We start from the raw sequence: 19321 nt of genomic DNA on the forward strand, positions 1-19321 counted from the left end.
TTAATCACTGCCTGTCATTTGGAAAAAGACAAATTCTTTGCTTCCTGTCTGTCGACCAGTTTTTTTAATCCATCTCACTACACTACTCTCAACTCCAAGTATGTTAATTTTGCACACTCATGTCTTATTTGGGACTTTGTCAAAAGCCTTCTGAAAGTCCAAATAAACCTTATTCACTTGCTCTCTTTCATCGACTCTTTGAGTTACATCTTTAAAGAATTCCAGTAGATTTAAAACATTCTTTATCCTTTTGTTCACTAATTTTATAAGTAAGAAATGGAAGTGTTTGATATAATTTAAAAAATGCTTCAATGATGATTCTCCCTGGCTTCTCATAACTGTGACCAAGAGATTAGTCTCCAATTGCTGGTGACTCCAGGGGAATACTAGAGAGTTGTCACCCTGACAGAAATGGCACCAAACTGCATCATAGTGATGTGACATTAAAATGATATCAGAGGATTTAAAAGGGGGAGGCACACCTAGCCACAATTGGGGGGTCAGATCAGGCTCTGATTCCTGAGTAATATGTCTAAAGTAGGAGTTGCGCCAAGTCAAAATCACCATGTATGGATTTGATGAGGAGGTGTGGACTGGAGATGCTGGAGATCAGAGTCAAGAGTGTGTTGCTGGAAAAGCACAATAGATCAGGCAGCATCAGGAATCCAAGGCCTTATGCCTGAAACAACGACTCTCCTGCTCCGTGGATGCTGCCTGGCCTGCTGTTCTTTTCCTGCAACACACTCTTGACGTATTAATTCTATGTTTGCAGCACTGATCATGATACATGTTCCTATAATGGAAGTAAAAGTTGATTCATTCCTAATAGTTAGCAAATAATTCAGCAGATATTGCCTGTGACTATTCTTGCTTAAAATTGCCCTAATTTCCTAATTTCCAATTGACTTTAAATGGGCAGTAACAACATTAATAAGCTGACTATTCTGTAAGTCCCAGCATATTGCCATCAATAATTATTGAATTTCTAATCAGATGTTTAGTTCCATAACAGCCCTGATCAGAATCAGTAATTTATGTATTTATGTGTCGAGGTATCAGTTAAAGACGGTATCTCTCAATCTCACATGTGCAGAATTAAATCTTAGCTGACTGAAAATCCTCTCATATGACTCAGTGGGATTTACTGGTTTATTTCAAATTGCTAGGACCACAGACCAGATTAAATGTTTTGTGATTTTTTTTAGCCATCAGCCAGTGAGAACTGAAAGAGAATAGCAGCATTTGAAAAACAATTAGGATTTGTGTGGCTTTTTTTCTTTTTCTTCCCCGACAGTATTCTTTAGACTTCTCATTGTCATTATGTGGTTTAGTCATCTCTTGCCCTTTTATTGCTGTTTTTGGTTGGTAGAAAGCAATTCAGAAAGGCAGAGGAGAAAAGATCAAATGCATGAATATCATCAGAGCAGGTAAGAGAAACAAAACTGATGGGTGAACTTAGATTAATAAGAATATGAATCTGTTCCATCCTTTGTATTTTTTTACTATCTGAATGGTTTTGTTTTTAGATATTTGCATGATGTACTCTTTTAATTAATACTAGGTATTATGTTATAGCATATAAATATTTAAACTCCTTAAAACTTACATAGATCATGTGTTTATGTATTCTCAGTAGATAGGCACTGTTATTCTCACTTTTATAGGCACATATGCTGTGTTACGCATATAACTGTGTTAAGATGTTAGCAGACCAATGTACTGTGGTTCAGCGATAGCATTTCCAGATCTAAGTCAGAAGCTTTCAGCCCCACTGCTGATAGTCTTATTAAACAGATCTGAGAGTTCTAGTCTCTGAATCTGTCATTTTGTGATATCACTTCAACATCTAGTGGGGCACTCATGCCTCATAGAAGCAGAGTTGATAACCCCGCCCCCCACCACGATTCCACCCTCAACTCATTGTTGAGACCGGTGATCTAGCTTATGACAATCAACGGGGTACCCCCGTGTGATGACAATGGAATGACAACCTCCATTCACCACCACTGTCATGTTGTCGAAGTAATCTCTACAGTCAGGCAAATGCCTTGGCCATCTAAACAATAGGTCTTTGCTCTGGAAACACCCAAGGTGGGATCTGCTGAATGGAAATTGACAGGAGAGCTGTTTTGCCAATTATGTCTTCAAGCAGAGAAGACAACAAGAATTAACTAGAATCAGAAAATGAAAATAAATATCAAAGCTACTAGATAAAGGAGTACTCAACAATTGAGAGAAAATAATAGCAAATGAGATTAATGCAAAATTCCAGTAACTAATCATGTTTCAAAGACAGAGATTACTGGGAAAACTCAGCAGTTCTGGTAGCAACTGTGGAGAGAAAGCAGAGCTAACATTTCAGGTCCAGTGACACCTTTTCAGAACTGATTGTAGCTAGGAAAGGTTTGGTAGATCTGCTGAAGGTGGGATGGGTGGAGAGGTGAGGAATAAATGATAGGTGGAGATGGTGTTCAGGGAAAGAGAACAATAGTTGAAAAATGGGCAAAGGAAAGACTGGGGCAATCAATAGCAGCTAATGGGAACCATTAGTAGCTGACAATGCAGTCCTCACTTTCCCCTATGAACTTAAGCGTGCTATGCTGAGAATACGAACAGTTCAAAAATTAGAAAAACTGGTGTCTGTGAAAGTGATCATGAAATTATTGGATTGCTTGTAAAAGATGGCTATTTTCATGTATTCCTTTTTTCCTAACTGTTCCTTGTTTATGGAAAGCAGATCCCAGAGATTTGGGAGAGATGTTGAAGAAACAAAAAAGCAGGGCAGGTAAGAGACTGGGGGGTTGGCAGCCAAGTACACTTTATCTGCTATTCTATCATAGTGACAACCTTCTAATATCGCTATATACTTGTGCTGAATGTTTGTATAATTCTTCATACAATCATTGATTTGACCAAAATTAAAAGGTTTGTATCTTTTAAATTCAGTATTCAACATTTGTTAGCCATGTACATTATAAGGAATTGTAACAGGACCTCATGGGAAATCAATAGGATTGCATCAATTATCCTAGTCACACCCTGGCCAATTGTATATTTCATTAATCTCGTATTAAAGTGAAGTCAGGGGATTTGAGAGTTGTCCTCATTTCCCTGAAAATTAGTTGAACAGTGGGGTTTGGGATTTGGGGTCTGGCTTTGCCGCCCCTTTCCTTGTAAATTGTTGTTTCTTGTATATGATTGTTTATGTTAACTCTTTGTTTATATAATTTATATTGGTTGATAAAATAAAACAAAAGTGAAGTCAGGCGGGGAGTAAAACAGGCTGTGAACCCAATTTGTTTATTTTTCCGTATCATACAAAGGTTAAAATGGCCCCATCAGCTTTACTCAATGCCTCTGAGGTTCTTCAGGTTTACATACTGCAGCCAGAGACTGCTGCTGGTGGATATTGAATCCTGGGGGAAGGATGTTCCATCCAGAATAGAGGCAAGCTCTTGAGAACTGCTGTAACTGCACATAAATATTCCATCAAATATATTCATATAAGCCTTGTAGATGATGACAAGGTTTTAAGGGGTGGGGTCAGAAAATGAACCACTTGACCTTCTAGGAGAAAATTACTGCAGATTCTAGAAACTACTTAAAGGAAAAAATGCTGGAATTCACAACTGGTCAGGCAGCATCCATGCAGAGAGAACAAGCTAACATGAAGAGCTGATGAAGAGTCATCTCGACTGGAAATGTTAGCCTGCATTTAACTTGTACCCCATCCCTGCTAGAACGTTGGAATTTCTACATGAGAAGGGACCAAAGCCCACCTACATAACCTTCTACTATCCTGATGGTTGCATGATATAACAATAACAGAGCTGCAAAATAATGGTAATCAATATCCAGGAAAAGCTTAATTGCTGACAGCTTCAAGATTTAGAATTATCCACGCCTTCCTAATGTGCTACACTTCTTATACGTCAAATTACCCATATACTGTATCACAAAATATTATTCTTGAGAGATCTAATCAGAATTTAAATTAATCAATTTTATCTGTTTCCTCATCTCTCAAGAAAACCTGTTTTATAGACTAACCACTGACTCACTAAAATGATGGCCTAGTCTTTACAGAGTGTTTGACAGTGTCAGCATTCACCATCATCAACCTGCTAAATCAGGCGACAGCTTCAAGATTTTGCACAAATGCACAAAAGGTCTGTCACTCATTACTCTGCCACCGACTGTGGGGTGAACCATCCTCCCCTCCCCATACTAGGAGAAAGTGAGGACTGCAGATGCTGGAGATCAGAGTGAAAAATGTGTTGCTGGAAAAGCGCAGCGGGTCAGGCAGCATCAAAGGAGCAGGAGAATCAACGTTTCGGGCATAAGCCCTTCTTCAGTTTCCTGACCTGCTGCGCTTTTCCAGCAACACATTTTTCAGCTCCCCTCCCCATACCCCACAAGCAGAGGCAATAATCAGTGAAATCAACTGATCTGGTACTTGCTCTGCATTTGCATATCATTATTAAAAACCCGTAAAATATTAACTTTGTTCAGTGAGGTATAAGTCAGTTTTTAACAGTGATTGCAGTAATATTTACCTCTGAACAACCTTTCTTGTCCTGAAAACAAATTACATTTGTAGAATGTTGTTAGCTCTTTCCATTGTGGTTAATTATTAGATTTTTAATTTGCTCATTCGATGTGAGCAACAATAGCAAGGTCAGCATTTATTAGCTATCTGTAACAGCCTTTGAGAAGGTAATGGTGAAATGTCTTTTTGAACAAATGTAGTCTAAACACTTTTAGGAGGGGAGTCACAGGATTTGACACTGTGACAGTGAAGGGATGTTGATACAATTCCAACATGGAATGGTGTCTGGTTTGGTGGAGAGTGTACAGGTGCTAGTATCCCTATGCATTTGATATCTTGCAGTGGCAGAGTAAAGGTTCTGGGGTTTGGGATGCAGTGAAAGAAACCACGTTGAGTAATTGCAATGCATCTTGTAGATGATACACACAACTGTCACAACTGTTTGTCTGTGGTAGAGGGCACGAGTGCTTCAGGTGGAGCACTAATTAGGCAGGCTCCTTTGTCCCAGATGATATTGAGTGTATTAACACTTAATTAGCCAAGTGAAGAGTATGCCATCACATTCCTGACATGTGCCTTGCAGATGGTGGACAGGTTTCAGACAGTCAAGCGATGAATTGTTTCCCCACTAATTTCCCATTCTCTGATCTGATCCTGTAGCTGCAGTATTTATATCACTGTTTTAGTTGAGTTTCTGTTCAATGGTAATCCACAAGACATTGATAGTTGGAGATTCAGTAATGGTCATGTCATTGTTCAAGATGGTCCTTATCTGGCACTTGTATTACGTGAATGTTCATTGTAATGTTCTCCAGCTTCTTAAAGGTACAAATTCTTCAGCATTTTAAGTATTAAACACTTTCTCATCATCAACAGCATCCCCACTTCTGACCTTATGGAGGGAAGGTAAAGGTCATTGAGAGAGGCAGCTGAAGATGGTTGGGCCTAGGACACCTCCCTGGAGAATTCCTGCAGTGATATACCAGGACTGATATGATTGACCTCCAACAATTACACTTTCTATAAGGAGAGAAAAAAGCTGAGTCTAACTGACCCTTTGTTAAAGCTTTGTCAAAGATTTTCCAGCATTTTCTCTTTTGGTTTCAGATTCCAGCATCTGCAGTAATTTGCTTTTATTACACGTTCTGTTATGCTTGGTCTGACACCAATCAGGGAATGGTTTTCTCTGAGATTCATATTAATGTTCATTGTATTAGTAATCCTTGATGCTACATTTGGTAAAATGCTGCTTTAATATCAGGATAGTCACTCTCACCAACTCTAAAATTCAGCTCTTTTGTCCATACTAGGATAAAGGATAATGATGTCTGGAGCTGAGTGACCCTGGCAGAACCCATACTCAGCATTAGTGAGTGTGTTATTTGAGGTAAATTAGTGAGTTAGTGCCACTTTGTTAGACTATTGATGACCATTTCTTTAACTTTGTTGATAACTAAGAGGAGAGAGATGGGACAATAGTTTGCCAAGATGAAATAGTCTCCTTTTTATGTGCAGGACATATGTCTGCACAATCTTCCCAATTGTTAGGTACTGGAGATGTCAATGTTGCAGCTGTACTGGAACAATTTGACTAGAGAGCAGTTAGTTCTGTACCACAGCTTTGATGTTGTCAGAATGCATAGCCTTCATAGTATTCAGTGAGTTCAGCCATTTTTTGATGTCACATGGAATTTATTAAATTGGGAGAAGACTGGCCTCTGAGGAGGAGGTAGAGATGGATTATTTACTTAGCATTTGTGGCTGAAGGTGGCTTCAAATGGGAAGGTGATGGCCTAGAGGTAATATTACTCCAAGAGACCCAGATAATGTTCTAAGAATCCGGGTTTGAATCCTGCCACAGCAGATGACAAAATTTGAATTGAATAAAAATCAGGAATTAGGAGTCTAATGATGACCATTAATCCATTGCTGATTGTCAGAAAAACCCATCTCGTACATTGATGTAATTTCCTTCCAAATCCATCAAAGTTTTACCTGCAAATCCACTAATCTCATTTATTGTATCCGTTGCTCCCGATGCGATCTCTCTACACTGGGGAGACTGGGCGCCTCCTAGCAGAGCGCTTTAGGGAACATCTCCGGGACACCCACACCAATCAACAATACTGCCCCGTGGCCCAACATTTCAACTCCCCCTCCCACTCTGCCGAGGACATGAAGGTCCTGGGCCTCCTTCACCGCCGCTCCCTCACCACCAGATGCCTGGAGGAAGAACGCCTCATCTTCCACCTCGGAACACTTCAACCCCAGGGTATCCTCTAGCTTATCTCTCCACGCTTCAGGCTCTCTGCCTTTATTCCTGATGAAGGGTGTTTGCCCAAAACGTCAATTTCGCTGCACCTTGGATGCACTGCTGTGCTCTTCCAGCACCACTAATCCATAACCTACCTGGTCTGATGACTCCAGACCCACAGCAATGTGGCTAACTCTTAACTGCCCTCTGGGCAATTAGGAATGGACAATAAATGCTGGTCTAGTCAGGGATGCCCTCATCTTATGAATGAAAAAGAAACATATTCGTCTTATCTTACATACTTATATCTTCCATCATTGAGGATGGACATGTTGAGGAAGCTCCTCTTCTTTAGGTTAGTTGTTTAATTATCCATGATTCATAACTCGATGTGGCTGAACTTCAGAGTTTAAATCTGACCCATTAGTTGTGGGGTCATTTTGCTCTGTCTATTGCATGCTAGTTTGTAATCCTGTGCTGTAGCTTCACTAGACTGACACTTCATTTTACTTTTGTCCAGTACTGGAAAATGGAATATTGTTGTTTATTTTAAGGGAAATGGAATATAAAAGTAGAGACATATTGCAACAGTTCTACAGGGTGAGCTCACATCTGGATTACTGTGTTTAGTTTTGGGTATTTTATTTAAGAAAGGATATAATTGCATTAGAGCAGTCTAGAAAAAGCTTAATTGAATGATTCATGGGATGAAGGTGTATTTTATGAAGAAATGTTGGATAGTTTGCCTGTATCCACTGGTGTTTAGAAGAATGTAAGATGATCTTATTGAAACACATAATATTCTTACAGACTTGGCAGGGTAGATGCTGAAAATATTTCCTCTTATGGTGGGCTACAGCGGTGAGATTTTAACTCATGCCTGTGGACCATTAATCTGAGCCTCTGGAAAGCTAATCTACTGAAATTGCCACTCTACTACCTTCCCAAGTTCCTGACCTTTTAAGTAATTTATTTTTTAAAAAAAAAACAAGCTTTTCTTTGTCTATGACATTTTATCTTCAAACTTACTCCCATTTATATGTCCCAATCTTCATTTAACGTTTTGTAAAATTTTGAAATGGTTTGATTTTAGTTCTTTTCTTTTCCTAGCTCAATGGTGATTGCAATTGTTGTGAGGGTTAGAAACTTCGCTACTGAAATCACAAGATCTCTCAATGAGGCTTTCTTCAAAGTCAGCAGTGAATAGCCTTGCATTACCACTGACTGCAAAATCTGAACTGATATTTCCATAGATTAGATTACTTACAGTGTGGAAATAGGCTCTTCAGCCCAACAAGTCCACACCGACCCTCCGAAGAGCCACCCAGACCACTTTCCCTACATTTACCCCTTCACCTAACACTACGGGCAATTTAGCACGGCCAATTCACCTAACCGCACATTTTTTGGGCTGTGGGAGGAAACTGGATCACCTGGAGGAAACCCACACAGACACGGGGAGAATGTGCAAACTCCACACAGACAGTTGCCTGAGGTGGGAATTGAACCTGGGTCTCTGGCGCTGTGAGGCAGCAGTGCCACTGTGCCGCCCCCTTTTTTTACTTTTGAATCTTTTGAATTTCCTCTACAAGCACAGGCCATATTCTCTGGTGCTATTAATGACTTGGCCTGTTACAAGCTTGGAATTCATTTTGAAGGGACACCATCATCACAAGGATTTAAGTGATTCAAATAGACAGCAATTTTCTCAAAACTGTTATGGAAGGGAAATGAAAACCATTGGGCTGGATTTTTATTATTAGGCTGGAAGCATGAGTTGGGAAATTATACAACTCAGCAAATCTGTCTCTGAATAAATGGTCCCCACATGCATTATTTCAATTCCAGGTGAGACTAAATCAGGCCCACAAACCCCAGAAACAGTTCAATGATGCCATGTGGGTGGGCAGTTGAAGAGGTGAACTGTTCTGACAAAAACAATTCAGTTCTCTTTGTCCCAGCCATTTTAATGGCTTTTAGGTCCTCAAATACTCCCTCCATACACTCCCTCACCCCCCTCACTCCTCATATCCCTTTATATGTTTTCTGACGTCATATGATTTCCTTGCCTCCATGACCCCAGGTGACTGATATACCCCCCTGTATCATCCATATGGCCACCTAGTATGTAACTACGTACAGAACAAATGAGCTATATATCTATGGCAGGTCATGAAAAAACTGTCATTCTAAATTTTACTTTTAAAAAAATGTTGCACTGATAGCTCTGTAAGGGTGTCAATCACGCTGCCATTTATGGTTTCAATTACAGAAACCTTATCCCATTTCATACAGCTTAATCTTGCTAGTAAACATACAGACTGTAAAGGCAGTTCAAAGGCAGAATATCTCATTATAACTTCAAATATGTCAATCAAGGTAACTCTCAACATTAGCATGAATGAACAGATCCCTGCTGAGCTAGTCCATTAATGTGATTTGGACTTCAGCCAAGCATTCATAACAATGTCACCTGGAGAACCAGATCTCTGACCATCTGCATCTGTTAATAAAGTTGCCAGAGGGTTTCAGTATAAATGCTTCTTGAACTTGGGGACCACACTGGGGAAATGGGTATTGGAGGGGATATTCAGGGGGCATAGAGAGCATGAAGAGGGATGGGTGTTTGGAAGGACATTTATAAACTTTTTAAGCATACGTTGCAAGGGATTTCTGAATTCAGACATTAGTTCACATTTCCTCTGAGGGTCTGTGTGCCATAGGTCCTAAAGAATTTGATGGAACTCCATGAAAATTATGGATGGGGGTGGATCTGAGATACTTACCCTGACAATAAAACCAGCCAGGTTGGGAGTGCAGCTGTGGGCATATTACTTGCATCCTGTGCCAACAAGTATTGTTAGTGCAGGGAATGGAGGATAGGAATCTGATGATTGGGTCTCACCGCTGCTTTTAACGGTCTCTGGAGTCAGCTTGGCCCTGTGTCACTCACATTCCAAGAATAGGTTTTCTAAATGTTGCTGGACTTGCCAGCACTGAACCCAAGGGATTATTTAATGGAATAGTTTGCTGTCTTGTATTTGGGTGTCCCAGCTCTGTCAATGCTGCCATGAGAATCCACCCATTACATGTTAATTCCTCAATCCAGGGAACTCCTACTAGATTAGGCATTGGTTAGTGCTGGACTATAATTCCCAAGCTGTTATTACCAATGGCAACAAAGAAGGTTTTCTGGGATCTGGTGTTTCACTTAAAATAGTTTAAACTGCCTCTGGTAACCCCACTTTGGATGATCTGACCAATTCTAGTCATGTTCATCTGCATCGAACACTTTCAACTGAGTAGAATTGCCTTAAAATGATTTGATTTGTTATTGATTTATTAGCTTTGGAATGGCCTCATTTCAAATTAGTGTACGGTTCCTTTCTTCCCAATATATAAATTATCAACAAAGAACATTGCATTGAAACTAAACTGTCAGAGTAAGCATCATAATATATAATATCACAGAACTGCTCCAAAGCACATCTGCCTGTTGTAAGAATCATTCCTTGAATTTAAGTATCTCTTAGTAAGAGCAGTCTTGACTAATTGTAATGTGTTATAATGAAACACCATGTCATTCCAATGTGTTAGGTGGCTGGGTGGAGAGATGGACAGACTGATGATTGAAGTATAACTGCAATCACTAATCCACAGAGTGGTTTCACAGAGCAAACATAAACAGAGTGCATTGTAAATAGAGCACAAAAGCTGGGAATTTATTGAGAATGTGAATTCTTTGTTAAGTACTGGGTGAGATTTTGTTTTAATATTCTAATTTAAATTAGAACTTTGAAAATGATAAAATGACAATTGCCTTTCAGTAGCAGTCAATTGTCATTCAACTGTATTCAACTGAATAGGTGCCAATTACTAAATAAAAACCGAAAGCAGCTGCTGTAAAGCAAAAAGAAAAACCAACGTTGGTGGAAAAGTTCAGCAGGTCTGGCAGTATCCGTGAAGAGAAATCAGAGTTAATGTTTCGGGTCTGATGAACCTTCTTCAGAACTAATTATTGTATGATGGAAGTTAAGTCAGTACCTGCAACTTATGTGTAGAAAATGATTGTAAACCATATCCACTGACACAGAGTATAGGAGTATAGCATCAACAAGTACAAAAATTGATATGAGTGGTGATTTGGTGCAAAGTGGAAAGGACTTGTGGCTTTTTGCCTTTAATACTTGTTGTTCATACTTTTGTCCAATGTATTAATATTTAGTACCAGTTAGTGTGAAAAACATGAAAAAAATACAGACTGACAAATGGATAAAAATAATATAAATGCTCCAGGCAGAGAAATGGCAGGTTGGATTATGTATTGAAATTTATTGTGTCAGAGTCCGGGGACAGCAGGATAATTCTAAGCACGATCACCTGCAGTTAATGTCTCCACCTCAGTGGTGGAGTCATCAATTTGGAGGCACTTGCAAAAAGGCAAGTGAGAAATATTTGCATCACCTGTTCATGATTTCAGTCTCATTAGAGAAGTGTAGGTTCAAAATGAGGTTTGTATGCAGTGTAAGGGCACCCTGGTAAGACAGAGCATATCAATGTGTAGATACTAATGCTACCCAAAAGATACGTGCAATTGTTAGCTTTGAGCATAAGAACACTGTTGGAAAGATAGCCAGAATGCAAATCATTGCTGAAGGCTATTCAAAGAGGGTAGAAGATGATTAGGTTCCCTACAGTATGGAAACAGGCCCCTTTGCCAAACAAGTCCACACCAGCTCTCTGAAGAGAACTCACCCAGACCCATTCTCCCACCCTACATTTATCCCTGGCTAATGTACCTAACACTATGGGCAATTTAGCATGGCCAATTCACCTGGCCTGCACATCTTTGGAATATGGGAGGAAACTGGAGCACCCAGAGGAAATCTATGCAGACACAAGAAGAATCTGTAAACTCTACACAGACAGTCACCCAAGGTGGGAATTGAACCCGGGTCCCTGGCACTATGGGACTACAGTGCTAATTGCTGAGTCAGCGTGCTGCCTCAAAGAAGAAGGACAAAGGGGAGTACAATGTGACAGTTGTGGGAGATTAAAGGGACAGATAATATCCGTTGTAATTAGGATGTTGCCTACATGTATACATGTTGCCTGTCTTATGTCAAGGCTCCAAAATCAGATTGAAAGGATATTGGTGAAATGGCAGAGGATCCAGCCATTGTAAGCCATTTTGAGACTAACAACGTAGGGAGGTGCCATGAACATTAAAGAGATAGGAAAACATAAAAGTACACTAAAACTGACAAGAATGAGAATCCAAACATGCAAAGCAAAGTGCTGTTTCTACTGATTGAGAAAATAGAAAGAACTGGAATGCAACAAAACAGATAGTAAGAGCTACAAATAATATATGCAGTATGAAAATGAACTTGCAAGGGAGATGAAATAATTATAAAACAATTTCACAATTGTTTTAGGGACAAATCTGGTCAGGATCAATGGGAAACTGATAATGGTGATATTGTTTATGATGAGGGAAATGGCAGTTTTCTTTGCTGGTGAGGAAGGTTGCCAGATGTTGCAAAGAAACATATTAAATTAGGGACAAGGACTCAGCAATATTAATATAAATAATATTCAAACTGGCATTGTGTCTCAGTGGTGAGCACTGCTGCCTTACTGCATCAAGGACCTGAGTTCAGTTCCACCCTTGGGCAACTGTATGGAGTTTGCACATTCTTCCCTTATTTGCATGGGTTTCCTCTGGGTACTCAGATTCCTCCCATACTTCAAAGATGTGTAGGTTAGATGGATTGGCCATGCTAAATTACCCATTGTGTGCAGGCTAGGTGGATTAGCCATGAGAAATGCAGGGTTACAAGGATAGCATGAGTCTGGGTGGGAAGTTCTTCGAAGGGACGGTGTGGACTCTATGGGCCAAATAGTCTGCTTCCACACTGTGGAGATTCTATGAAAATAATGATAACGAGAAATCTTATAGATCCCCAGGACTATAAGAGTTTCCTCCGAGGATTTTAAAGGGAGCGAGAACATTGATGGATACTGATCTATAATCTTGCAAAACTTGCAATTCAGGAAGTTCCCGCAGATTTGACATTTGTGTACACTACTTCGCTATTTAAGAGAGGTGAGAGAGGAAAACCGGTTAGTCTAACATCAGTCATAGAGTAATAGAGTCATAGAGATGTACAGCATGGAAACAGACCCTTCAGCCCAACCTGTCCATGCCAACCAGATATCCCAACCCAATCTAGTCCCACTTGCCAGCCCCCGGCCCATATCCCTCCAAACCCTTCCTATTCATATACCCATCCAAATGCCCCTTAAATGCTGCAATTGTACCAGCCTCCACCATTTCCTCTGGCAGCTCAATCCATACACGTACCACCCTCTGTGTGAAAAAGTTGCCCCTTACGTCTCTTTTTGCACGCAATATTCGAACAGTGGCCTAACCAATGTCCTGTACAGCTGCAACATGACCTCCCAACTACTGTTCTCAATACTCTGACCAATAAAGGAAAGCATACCAAACACCTTCTTCACCATCCTATCTACCCCCAACTCCACTTTCAAGGAGCTATGAACCTGCACTCCAAGGTCTCTTTGTTCAGCAACACTCTCTAGGACATTATCATTAAGTGTATAAGTCCTGCTAAGATTTGCTTTCCCAAAATGCAGCACCTCGCATTTATCTGAATTAAACTCTATCTGCCACTTCTCAGCCCATTGGCCCATCTGGTCCAGATCCTGTTGTAATCTGAGGTAACCCTCTTCGCTGTCCACTACACCTCCAATTTTGGTGTCATCTGCAAACTTACTAACTGTACCTCTTATGCTCGCATCCAAATCATTTATGTAAATGACAAAAAGTAAACCTAGCACCGATCCTTGTGGCACTCCACTGGTCACAGGCCTCCAGTGTGAAAAACAACCCTCCACCACCACCCTCTCTTCTACCTTTGGGCAAGTTCTGTATCCAAATGGCTAGTTCTCCCTGTATTCCATGAGATCTAACCTTGTTAATCAGACTCTCATGGGGAACCTTGTCGAACGCCTTACTAAGTCCATATAGATCACATCTACCGTTCTTCCCTCATCAATCCTCTTTGTTACTTCTTCAAAAAACTCAATCAAGTGTGTGAGACATGATTTGCCATGGACAAAGTCATGTTGACTATCCCTAACCAGTCCTTGCCTTTCCAAATACATGTACATCCTGTCTCTTAGGATTCCCTCCAACAAGGATCTGTTTTGGGACCATTGCTGTTTGTCATTTTTATAAATGAACAAAGTCATGTTGACTATCCCTAACCAGTCCTTGCCTTTCCAAATACATGTACATCCTGTCTCTTAGGATTCCCTCCAACAACATGCCCACCACCGACTTCAGGATCACTGGTCTATAGTTCCCTGGCTTGTCCTTACCACCCTTATTAATTTTTGTAATTAAGGATAGGGTAAGTGAATACCTTGAAAATTTTCAACAGATCAGAGAGATGCGTTCTTTGTAGACGGTTGATATTGCCTGAAAGTCATTGATAGAGACTTATCAATGGACGTAATTTATATTGACTCACAGAAGGCATTTGATGAAATCCCTCGAAAGACATTATTTGCTGAAGTTAAGTTTCATGGAATTTAAAGGCAAATTACTGAACCAGATTTGAGGTTGGCTGAGCAGCAGGGAACAGAGATAACAGGCTGGTACTCTAATTGGTGGACTGTGAATACTGATGTCTGACAAGAATTGATGTTGAGGTTTCAACTATTTCACCATATTTATGAACACTTGAAATATTGGGGAGAAACCACAGCTCAAAATTTTTGCTAATGACACAAAAATAGGTGTAATTGTGAGCAGTACAGATGGAAGCAAAAGAAAAATTATACAAAGAAACATTAGTAGATGAAGTGGAAAGGCAAATCTGGGCAAATAGATTTCAATGTAGGCAAAAATGAAGTCATCAACTTTGGGCCTAAAACAGAATGCTTACTAATGGTGAAAGCCTGGAATAGTGGAGATTTGGGAGCTTTAGGAAAATAACAAAGTCCATATCTAATAGACTAAAATCAAATGGATTAAAGTTTATAAACATGATTTTGTAGAGCTGGTATAAGCCTTGGTTACACCACATCTGGAACGCTGAGTTGGTCTGGGCATCATACTTTAGGAAGAATTGGCCTCGGAGGAAATGCAATGTGTAGATTAATGGAATGATATCCGAAATCTAAGAATAAAATACAACAAAAGGTGACACAAATGAGAAAGTGCAGGAAATATTCAGCATCCGTGGATAGAGAAATGATTTTATTTTCTCTACAGACACTGACAGAGCTGCTGAGCTTTTACAGCGGTTGCATTTTTTAAAATTTCAGATTTCTGGCAAGCGCAGTATTTTGATTTTATTACACAATTACGGTTGTGTATTTAGATGCTCAAAAGGTAATTTGATCAGATTTTTAAAGATATTGAGGAGAATAACTGGGATATATAGAGAGAAGCTAATTCATCAGACTTAGAAATCTGGGGCTAAGGAAACAGGGAGGGTGGCTCAATCATGGCTAAGAAGGGAAATCAGGGATAGTGTTAAAGCCAAAGGAACAGCATATAAATTGGCCAGAAAAAGCAGTAAACCCGAGGACTGGGAGAAATTTAAAATTCAGCAGCGGTGGACAAAGAATTTAATTCAAAAGGGGAGAATAGAATATGAAAGTGAGCTTGCAGATAACATAAAACTGACTACAAAAGCTTCTATAGATATGTGAAGGGAAAAAGACTAGTGAAGACAAATGTAGGTCCCTTATACTTAAAATCAGATGAATTCCGTATGGACAATGGCACGGTGGCTCAGTGGTTAGCACTGTTGCTTCACAGCACCAAGGACCTGGATTTGATTCTAGCATTGGGAGACTGTGTCAAGCTTGCACATTCTCCTCTTGTCTGCGTGGGTTTCCTCCCACTGTCCAAAAATGTGCACGTCAGGTGAATTGACCATGCTAAATTGTCCATAGTGTTCAGGGATGTATAGGTTAAGTACATTAGTCAGGGGTAAATGTAGAGTAGTGGGTCTTGGTGGGTTGCCCTTCAGAGGGTTGGTGTGGACTTGTTGGGCCGAAAGGCCTGTTTCCACCTGGTAAAGATTCTATGAACAAAGAGATGGCAGACCAATTGGACAAATACTTTGGATCTGTGCTCACTAAGGAGGACACAAATAACCTCCTGGAAATGCTAGGGGACAGAGGGTCAAAAATGAAGGAAGAACTGAGGGAAATCCTTATTAGTCAGGAAATGGTATTGGGGAAATTGATAAGTCCCGAGGTCCTGATGCTCTGCATCCCAGAGTACTTAAGCAAGTGGCCCCAGAAATAGTAGACCAATTAGTGATCATTTTCCAGCATTCTATACATTCTAGAAAAGCTCTAATGAACTTGAGGGTAGCTAATGTAACCCCACATTTTAAAAAAAGGAGGGAGAAAATAGGGAATTATAGGCTGGTTAGCCTGACATCAGTGTTGGGAAATGCTGGAGTCAATAATTAAGGATGCAATAACTGTGCATTTGGAAAGTGGTGACAGAATCATGGATTCACTAAAGGGAAATCATATTTGACAAATCTTCTGGAATTTTTTGAAGATTTGACTGGTAGAGTGGGCAGGGGTGAATCAGTAGATGTCATGTATCTGGACTTTCAAAAGACTTTTGACAAGGTTCCACACAAGAGATTAGTAAATAAAATTTAAAGCTCATGGTATCTGAGTTAATGTATTGACATGTTTAGAGAACTGGTTGGCAGACAGGAAGCAGGGACATGGAAAAAATGGGTCCTTTTCAGAGTGGCAGACAGTGATGAGTGGGATGCCGCAGGGTTCAGTGCTAGGACCCCAATTGTTCGCAAGATATATCAATGATTTGGATGAAGGAATTGAATGTCATATCTCCACATTTGCAGATGATACTAGGTTGGGTGGCAGTATTTGCTGTGAGGAGGATGCTAAGAGGCTACAGGGTGACTTGGACAGGCTGGAAGATCTGGCAAATGAAATATAATGTAGGTAAATGTGAGGTTATGCAGTTTGGTGCAAAAACAGGAAGGCAGTTTATTATTGAATGATGGCACTTTAGGAAAAGGTGAGGTGCAACAAGACATGGGTGTCATGGTGGAACAGTTATAGTCATAGAGTCACAGAGATGTACAGCACGGAAACAGACCCTTCAGTCCAACTTGTCCATGCTGACCAGGTATTGCAAATCTAATCTAGTCCCATTTGCCAGCACTTGGCCCATATCCTTCCAAACCCATCCAGATGCTTTTTAAATGTTGCAATTGTACCAGCCTCTGCCACTTCACCTGGCAGCTCATTCCATACATGCACCACCTTCTGCATGAAAGAGTTGCCCCTTAGGTCCCTTTTATATCTTGCCTCTCACCCTAAACCTCTAGACTCCCCCACCACAGGGAAAAAATTTTGTTTATTTATTCTGTCCACGCCCTTCATGATTTTATAAACCTCTATGAGGTCACCTCTTAGCCTCCGACGCTCCAGGGAAAACAGCCCCAACCCATTCAGCTTCTCCCTATAGCTCAAGTCCTCCAACCCTGGCAGCTTCCTTGTAATCTTTTCTGAATCCTTTCAAGTTTCACAACATCCTTCCGATAGGAACGAGAGCAAAATTGCACACAATATTCCAAAAGTGGCCTAACCAACGTCCTGTACAGCCGCAACATGACCTTCCAACTCCTGTACTCAATACTCTGACCAATAAAGGAAAGCATACCAAACACCTTCTTCACTATCCTATCTACCCGCAACTCCACTTTCAAGGAACTATGAGCCTGCACTCCAAGGTCTCTTTGTTCAGCAACACACCCTAGGACCTTACCATTAAGTGTATAAGTCTTGCTGAGATTTACTTTCCCAAAATGCAGCACCTTGCATTTATCTAAATCAACCTCCATCTGCCACTTCTCAGCCCATTGGCCCATCTGGTCAAGATCCTGTTGTAATCTGAGGTAACCTTCTTCGCTGTCCATTACAGCTCCAATGTTGGTGTCATCTGCAAACTTACTAACTATATTTCTTAAGCTCACATCCAAATCATTTATATAACTGACTTAAAGTTGTGGACCCAGCACCGATCCTTGTGGCACTCCACTGGTCACAGGCTTCCAGTCTGAAAAACAACCCTCCACCACCAGCCTCTGTCTTCTACTTTTGAGCCAGTTCTGTATCCAAATGGCTCGTTCTCCCTGTATTCCATGAATCTAACCTTGCTAATCCGTCTCCCATGGGGAACCTTGTTGAACACCTTACTGAAGGTCATATAGATCATGTACACCACTCTGCCCTCATCGATCCTCTTTGTTACCTTTTTAAAAAAACGTAATCAAATTCGTGAGACATGATTTCCCACACACAAAGCCGTGTTGACTATCCCTAATCAGTCTTGCCTTTCTAAATACTTCTAAATCCTGTCCCTTAGGACTCCCTCCAACAACTTGCCCACCACCGATGTCAGGCTTACCATAGTTACCTGGCTTGTCCTTACCACCTTTCTTAAATAATGGCACCATGTTAGCCAACCACCAGTCTTCCCTCCTTACCTGTGACTATCAATGATATAAATATCTCAGCAAGGAGCTGGGCAATTACTTCCCTAGCTTCCTACAGAGTTCTAGGGCACACCTATATGGATTTCAGTAAGGCACTTGACAAGGTTCCTCATGGGAGACTGGTTAGCAAGGGTAGATAGAGTCATAGATTCATAGAGTCATAGAGATGTACAGCATGGAAACAGACTCTTCGGTCCAATCTGTCCATACCGACCAGATATCCCAACCTAATCTAGTCCCACCTGCCAGCACCCGGCACATATCCCTACAAACCCTCCAATTCATTTACCCATCCAAATGCCTCTTAAATGTTGCAATTGTACCAACCTCCACCACTTCCTCTGGAAGTTTATTCCATACACGTACCATCCTCTGTGTGAAAAAGTTGCCCCGTAGGTCTCTTTTATATCTTTCCCCTCTCACCCTAAACCTATGCCCTCAAGCTCTGGACTTCCTGATCCCAAGGAAAAGACTTTGTCTATATACCCCGCATAATTTTGTAAACCTCTATAAGGTCACCCCTCAGCGTCCAACACTCCAGGGGAAACAGCCCTAGTCTGTTCAGCCTCTCCCTATAGCTCAAATCCTCCAACCTTGTAAGTCTTTTCTGAACCATTTAAAGTTTCACAACATCTTTCCAATAGGAACGAGAGCAGAACTGCACGCAATATTCCAACAGTGGCCTAACCGATGTACTGTACATCCGCAACATGACCTCCCAACTCCTGTACTCAATACTCTGACCAATAAAGAAAAGCATACCAAACGGCTTCTTCACTATCCTATCTACCTGCGACTCCACTTTCAAGGAGCTATGACCCTACACTCCAAGGTCTCTTTGTTCAGCAACACTCCCTAGTACCTTACCATTAAGTGTATCAGTCTTGCTCTGATTCACCTTTCCAATATGTAGCACCTCACATT

General features: G+C 40.7%; 1 protein-coding gene across 2 annotated transcripts in view; it reads left to right on the forward strand.

Annotated features, from left to right (window-relative positions):
- Positions 1-1181: 1181 nt before the first annotated feature.
- Positions 1182-19321, forward strand: part of LOC122548225 (gamma-aminobutyric acid receptor subunit rho-1-like) — a 46229-nt gene continuing 28089 nt past the window's right edge. The window contains exons 1-2 of one of the 2 annotated variants that reach the window (XM_043686770.1): positions 1182-1427; positions 2735-2785. In XM_043686770.1, coding sequence (XP_043542705.1) covers positions 1321-1427; positions 2735-2785 — 158 coding nt within the window. In that variant the 5' untranslated portion in view covers positions 1182-1320. The remainder of the gene's footprint in view (positions 1428-2734; positions 2786-19321) is intronic. The other variant, XM_043686775.1, reaches the window with a different exon arrangement.

The sequence above is a fragment of the Chiloscyllium plagiosum genome, chromosome 3 (genome assembly GCF_004010195.1).
Source record: "Chiloscyllium plagiosum isolate BGI_BamShark_2017 chromosome 3, ASM401019v2, whole genome shotgun sequence".
Taxonomy (NCBI): domain Eukaryota; kingdom Metazoa; phylum Chordata; class Chondrichthyes; order Orectolobiformes; family Hemiscylliidae; genus Chiloscyllium; species Chiloscyllium plagiosum.